Source organism: Condylura cristata, unplaced genomic scaffold, assembly GCF_000260355.1.
Source record: "Condylura cristata isolate star-nosed mole 26May11 unplaced genomic scaffold, ConCri1.0 scaffold00003, whole genome shotgun sequence".
Lineage (NCBI taxonomy): Eukaryota > Metazoa > Chordata > Mammalia > Eulipotyphla > Talpidae > Condylura > Condylura cristata.
Genome location: NW_004567104.1, coordinates 73,006,764 through 73,014,245, shown reverse-complemented (window position 1 = coordinate 73,014,245; position 7,482 = coordinate 73,006,764). Strand labels below are relative to the sequence as shown.

The 7,482-nt window shown below is 43.5% G+C and overlaps 1 protein-coding gene across 6 annotated transcripts in view; it reads right to left on the bottom strand.

Annotated features, from left to right (window-relative positions):
* Window positions 1-6,856, bottom strand: part of SON (SON DNA binding protein) — a 29,110-nt gene extending 22,254 nt beyond the window's left edge. For all 6 annotated transcript variants that reach the window (XM_012732190.1, XM_012732194.1, XM_012732200.1 and 3 more), the window contains exons 1-3: window positions 6,731-6,856; window positions 3,694-3,860; window positions 1-2,104 (exon numbers count right to left, since the gene is read on the bottom strand). In XM_012732190.1, the coding sequence (XP_012587644.1) occupies window positions 1-2,104; window positions 3,694-3,860; window positions 6,731-6,807 (2,348 nt within the window). In that variant the 5' untranslated portion in view covers window positions 6,808-6,856. The remainder of the gene's footprint in view (window positions 2,105-3,693; window positions 3,861-6,730) is intronic.
* Between the last annotated feature and the right edge of the window lie 626 nt (window positions 6,857-7,482).

The window sequence follows — 7,482 nt, the reverse complement described above, 5'->3', positions numbered from 1 at the left end:
GCTAACATCTGGGAGTCCATGGAGCTGGTCGCTAACATCTGGGAGTCCATGGAACTGGTCGCTAACATCTGGGAGTCCATGGCGCTAGAGGCTAACATCTGGGAGTCCATGGCGTTGGACGCTAGCATCTGGGAGTCCATGGTGTTGGACGCTAGCATCTGGGAGTCCATGGTGTTGGACGCTAACATATGGGTCTCCATGGTGTTAGAAGCTAACATATGGGATTCTTGGGCCATCAAGGGATCCACTCCTACTGTTACAGAAGTCTCCCCCACTAATGTAGTAGGCAGCTCCTGTGCTACCGTATTATAGGATTCCAGCGCTGTCGTCGAGGGCACCTCCAGGGACTGCGACACGGTCATCGTTGACAGCTCCGTGGTCACCACAGACTGAACAGAGATCTCCAGCGCCACAGTTGCCACAGGCTGCCCTGGCAACTCTGGCGCCCCAGGCTGCCCCGGCAACTCCAACACCCCTGTTGCCAGAGGCTGCCCCAAAAGCTCCAGTGCTCCAGCTGCCCCAGACTGCCCCGAGAACTCCAGTGCCCCAGTTGCCATGAGCTGCCCAGACAACTCCAGTGCCCCAGCTGCCACAGACTGCCCCGACAACTCCAGTGCCCTAGTTACCGAAGGCAGCCCCGGCAACTCTGGCACCCCAGTCACCGAAGGCTGCCCCGGCAACTCCAGCGCTGTCGTTGCCATTGACTGTCCTGGCAACTCCAGCACCATTGCTGCCTCAGGCTGCCCCAGCAACCCTGTGGCCGTTGTCACCTCAGGCTGCCCAGGATGTTCCACCGCCGTCATCCCCACAGGCTGCTCCAATTCTGTCGTCGTCACAGGCTGATCGGTCAACTCCATTGCTACTGTTACCGCCGGCTGCCCTGGCAACTCTACTGTAGACGCAGTCACCGCAGGCAGCCCTGGCAACTCCTGTGCCATCACAGGTGGCTCTGGTACCTCCTGTGGTGGCTCCAACCCCATGGATGATGCTGGAAGCCCTGGCAATTCCTGCGACAACTGTGGCACTGATGTCACAGAGGGCCCCGGCAACTCAGGCACTGCTGTTGCAGGGGGCCCTAGTAACTCAGGCATTGGGGTAGAAAGGGGCCCTGGCAACTCTGACACCGGGGTAGCAGAGGGCCCTGGTAACTCCAGCACTGGAGTCACAGGGGGCACCTGCAACTCCGGCATGGAGGTCGCAGGTGGCCCCGGCAACTCCGTCGCTGAGGCCACCGACGACTCCGGCAACTCCAACGCTGTGCTCTTGGGCAGCTCCAACTCCTGTGGTCTTGTCGAGGATGAATCTGCAATCTCCGATGGTGCTTCTACGGGCTGCTCTGGCAATCTTAGCACTTCAGTTGCAGATGACTCTGGAAAATCCATTATTGTTGATGTGCTTGGCTCAGAATACACCTCAGTAGGTGTCTCTGATGATGTAAGGGTTTCTGATGGCTCTATCACTTTTTTTGCTATGGGAGGCTCTAACATGATCTTTGATGGCTCTGGAGGTGTGCTCTCCAAAGATTTCAACACAGACTTCATCTTAGACTCCACTGACTTTGTTACAACTGGCTCAGATGGCTTCAGGACTACTGTTGTAGTCACTGGTGCTGTGGCAAAGGAATCCAGAATCTTTGTCATGGATGGTTCCTGTGTTACTGCCTCAGACCGCTCTGACTGCACTGAGACTACTGATGTAGATGCTACCGACAGTTCTGCAGTTGTTGCAGTTGGCGCCATAGTTTCTAAGGTGTGTGGCTCCAATACCTCCACGGATACTACAGGAGGTTCTAGCACAACTGCAGAAGACTCAGTGGTCTCAGATAGGTCAAATGCTCTTACGGGATGCTCCAGTGCCATCGGTGAAGGTTCAGAATCAAACTTCAAAAAGGAATCTGATTCTAAATCTATGTTCCCATCATGATGTGATTTCGGCTTTGATTCAGATTCTTCTGGCTGCCTTTTGTACTTTTTTTCCTTTTCTTTCTTCTTTTTCTTCTTTTTATTTTTGTGCTTTTTATGCTTCTTTGACTTTTTGGTAGGAATTTCATCAGTAGGATCTGTTTGTACAGACACACATCTTTTTCTGGAGGCCTCCTTCATGTCTGAAATTAAGGGAAATGAATTGGAATTTTTCTATCGTTCTCCCACAGTACATTTAGTAAGTCATATGAGCCAAGATTTACATTCCATATTAAAACACACAAGTGTAACAATTCTTGCTAAGTAAAGTTACCAAAGAAACTACTACGCATAAAATAATTACTTGAAAACTGATTATCTTTCTAATACTTCATCCAACAAGTAAAGCATGGGTAAAGCTCTTAGTTTTCTCAAGTTTTTAAGAGGTACATTAAGATGCACTTTACTATATTCACCTAAGTATTCTCAATCTCAAATTACCTTTAAACTACTTAGAAATGTTGTGTTACCATCATTACAATTTCTATTAAAAACATCCTCTGCACATAATTTTAGCAATCATGTTTTATAACCCTTATATATACAAGATACAACACAGCACACAAGTTCTGGAACAGACTGCCTGCCTTTGAATCCTAAATCAACCATACTCACTAGATGAGTGAACTTGGCCAAATTACTAATACTGCTCTCCCAGTTAGAGGGTTAAATATACAAAAGATAAATTAAACTTTATTAGTTAAAAAAAAAAAAAAAGTGAACAATGCCGGGCACACAGTAAACCCTCAGTAACTGCTAGTGATTGCTTTTATATAGTATACAAAGGTCTCAACAACAAAGCATCAATAAGGAACTTGAACTTTATCTTATCACACCCATGCTATATACATTGTAATAAAAATGGTATCTTCCTCCCAGTAGTCTAATATTACCAAGGGAAATAATTATTAATTTTCGTTTAGGGATTCTCACAGCCTTTCACATAAAGATTTCAATTTGCCCACCTGAAAAAATAAAGTGATTTCTAACTACTTTCCTCTAATACATGATTAAATTAGATAAACCTTAGTGATTCCAGAAAAGCTGATGACAAATTCAGGTCTTTAAGATCATGGGGGAAAAAGTAACAGATCTAATAGGACCTATGTTATATACTATATACTGAATTACACTTCAAGTAAAAGTTCAAAAGTCAGGAATCTAATGGCCAATGCACACAAAAAATTATCAAAAATACCTCAACCCTCCTTTCAAAAACCAAACAAAGACAGTTATTTTTGTAGTTAAACATAGCTCCATTTCCAAACATATGATTTTTAAAAAGCTAAATATTCAAACAATTATTCTACATTCGATGTTATTTTTAAGAATTCAAAAACAAGGTAATTTTCTACACATGGGCCTTAAAATAAAAGTTCTAGGGTTTTAAAATCATTACTGATTTGGCCCAGACACCTGTATCTTCCAAAACTGATGTTTACACAAGTGGTTCAATGAAAACTCGGCATTCAAAATCCCATTACTGAGGCACTACAAGATCTAATCAAATAAAGTCATATTCTACCAGCAAAACAAACATGTGCATAATGCTCACATTTCAATATAACTATTTTTAAACAAGGATTTAAACAGGAAAACCTTTGGTAAATTATCTATCTGATGATTTAAGTCTAAAAAAACATTTTAAATATCCTGCAGTCAAGAAATAACCTATTAACCATTCAGGAAATTTTAAAACAATTTTGGGGATAGCGGATTATCTCCAACTTACCTGGCTTACATCGTAGCTCTGTATCTAAGACCCCAGAAAGTACTTCCTCTATCTTCTGAACTATTTCTTCATTTGGTAGGTTCCTGGCAGAGGCAGCTGCATCACCTGCCTGGTTTCCTTCAATAGGTGTATTTGTTTCACCATTAAGTTGGCCTTCACTCCTTCCACTTGACAAGAAAAGTTATCAAAATGATTAGTATTTTCATGACTCCGCATGACAATCTTACATTGCACATATATCGTTTCTTTATTCTTTCAGATTATATCTCACGTCCTTATATAGGAGTTCCTTAGCATCTTCTCCTTATACTATATTTTCACACAACCCAAAGTTCAAAAATATAAGAGGAAATATCTTAACAGTAAACTTTTAATTAAATACCCCCAGAAATCTAAATTGAAACATATATATTACGGGAGAAAAATTAAGCTCACACCACAAATTCAAAAAGATTTAAGACTTAACGTAGTTTTAAAAAAATCAGCCACCATGAAGCTGCACCTGTGTACAGCTCACACTATGCATCAACCATGTCTAAGCACATAAAAGTTAGCCTCTAACATATTAAAGAAAAAGAGAGTAACCTGTAGCCTCTAGTCAAATTTAGGCCTATCAATTAATAAAGTGCCATAAAGCTTAAAAAGAGAACACACACGTAACTTGTATTAATTCCACAAAAAAACTTGTTCAAAAAAATTCATGTGAAACAAGTGAGAATTCATTTACACAGTTAAGTGAATACATGGCTTAACATTTTCAATTCATGAATTCAAACCAATCTTAGCAGAACATGTCACTTACCTAGCTATTTTTACTACTTCTGCAAAAAGTACAATGTTGTTTTGAAAACGTAAGCATTATCAACGTTTATTTAACTTCAATTTTAGCTAACAAAACAGAGCAAAAACCATTCACTGATAAAAGTATGAATGGTTACCAAAAAAATCAGTACTTAACTAAATGTTACTAATGGTCGTTTGCTTTTCAAATAGTGAATCATATAGTAATGTTTGTTAACTAATAATTAATGTCATATTTCAAAACTCATTTTGTGCTAGCAAAACTAAGATCTGCACTACTATTGATTTTATAAATGAGCAAAAACACACAGAAGACAAAAACCTAGCTGAAGGTCACAACTATTTGATGGTAAAGCTGCTGTTCAAAACCAGAGGCCATAATTAAAGGACACATATATAAAGAAACTTAACTAAGACCATAAACATCAGTTTCCTAGCCAAAACAAATGTACATGAACAATAGGGAAAAGGAAATAAATAAAAAATTTGTTTTTAGACTAATAATGTATTACACATTTTTTAAAAAACTGAAATTTAACCCCAGTAATGGATCACTGTCTACTGTTTAAGACGTTCTTTCTGTACTTTACCTTATTCGAAGGATAAGAAGGTATATCTGTACATAATCACCTTACCAAAAAAGTCATCCATTTTAAAATCAGAAAACTAAGACAATGAGCCAGGTGATGAAAAAGTAATCACCTCAAAACTAACAAGATATTTAATCACAATGAAAAAGGACAAACAATTCAAGTCACCTAAATAACCATTAAGACAGTCCCACAATCAAATCCTATGAAACCTAAGATATGTTGCAAAATACTGATAAAAGAAATGAATTCAAGGTAGAATAAGAGAAAAATCAACACAAAACATGATCACATTTCACAAAATGCGTGCACCTCTATACACAAGAAAAACATGAGCATCAATAACTTAGTGGGACTCCCACTTTTCCCAAGTTTTCAAAACAAAATTCTAAAAAGTGCTCTTTAAAAGACTTAAAAAAGAAAACATTAAGCAAACACAGCTACTTATTAGTTCACAAGACCATTTATTAAAAAGTTATTATTGAAATTATATTCCTCCAGTTCAGGCCCTTCCCCAGCAACCTAAAAATTCCAGCATACAGCCAAATTGTACGAAGCAATGAATGAGCGGATGTATTCCCTACTTAAAAAGACACAACAGCCTGCAAAACCAGTAACTCCGCCATAGACATCACCACCACCAACCCTCGTTTCAACTCGGGTGCTCTTTGGACAAGTTAGTTTTCCGTTGACTTTCAAATTCACGTTGTCACTCTCGCTCTCAACTTTTCAAATACAACTAGCTTCCACATTGCAACTGAAAACAAATATTTCTGTACAACAAAGCAAGTGCGAAAAGCCCACGGCAGCACACGACCCTCCCTGCCCGGGCAACTCTGTCTTGGCCATCTTCGCTCGTGCTCGGTGGCACCCGGGGGAAAGCCCGTAAGGCCTAACAGAAACGGCCAAAGTAGCGCGTTGATGAAATGTGTCAACTGGGACAGAGGTAGCAAAAAAAAAAAAAAAAAAAAAAATTCCAGCCCTCCACACCAAGTCCACACCGCACTCGCTAAATTAGTAAACTACTAGTAAAGCAAAACTGCCGTCCACCTCCGTCTCGAGTATTTCAGCAGTCCTCTGAGCTGCTGCAAACAGCTCGTCTATTAAAAGGCTCCCCGGTGGGAGCTGCTGGAAACTGGGGCCCAAATAATCTATTACGGGCCTCCGACTCGCAAATGGCCCGAAATTTGAAAAAATAAAGCGGATTTAGGATGACCCAAGAAACGGCCGTTAGAGACCCTTTCCGGACCCAGGAACCGGCCGGCGAAATCCGCGGCGGCGGGAGGGGGAGGGGAAAGGCGGCGGCGGAGGTGGAGCTGAAGCGAGCAGGCCCGTCCCTGGTGGACAACCCGGCCTACAGGTAGCGAAAGGGTAGGGAGTGATCAGGCGGGAGAGAAGAATGAGCATCTTAACTCGCTCCTAGAAGAGCCACCGGTTACCTCCGAAAGGGCGAAGTTCCTCGCGGCGAAGGGAGGGAGCGGATGGGGGGGTGGGGGGGGAAGGCCGGAAAATGGATCCCAGGCCCAGGCGGGGCGGTAGCGGGGCCTCAGGCGAGAGACGACGGCGTCTCGGAAAAAGGAGGCCAGGGGTGGCTACCTGGGGCTCTAACGGTACCTTAGCAGCAGAAGAGTCTGGGAAGCGATTACCTGGAAAGCTCCTGTTGAATTTCCCGGAATTTACTGACCACGAAAGACCTAAAAATCTGCTCGATGTTGGTCGCCATGGCGTCCGCTCCGTTCTCTCAACTCCTCCTCGCTAGTCCTCCAGGCTCCCAGCATGCCTCGGGAGGAGGCGCAGCGGCCAATTCCGTCTTCCGCCATCCTGATTGGCTGCTGTGGGAGCGTCCTGCCCGGCACGCTCAGCCGTTGAGCCAATCAGAGAGCACGCCCCCGCTCTCCTCCGCTGTTTCTGAGCGGCTGGGGTAGAGCTGCTGACGTTTGCGCCGCGCACGACTCTGTCCGCCATGTTAGTGACTGACGCAGACGCCATTACAGGAGCAGTCTCGCTTTAGGCGATTATGTGTATTTCAGTTGCCGGCTCCTCATGATGTTTTGGAGAATTAAGAGACTAGCTTTCTCCATTAAGCGCCCGACATTAAAAGGGAGTTTAGAAGGGCAGATTGGTGTTACGCAAAGGGCTTCCAGCATGCCCGGTGGCGCCGACTTTCCTCGGGGAGGAGCATCCGGGAAAGCAATTACCAGCGCCCGCCCCTATAGTGGGGCGAATACGAAGGACACATTTAGCCCCTTCCTTCGCCTACACAACCTACTAGCGGCCTCACTTTGCATTTTAGTAATAGGGTGGAGGCCCACGCCTGGTGTTTTCTAGTCTCGTTTGGAGCCAGGCGTTATCGCGAGACTTTACAGCGGTTGTTGCACAGTTTAGACTCAGCAGCAAA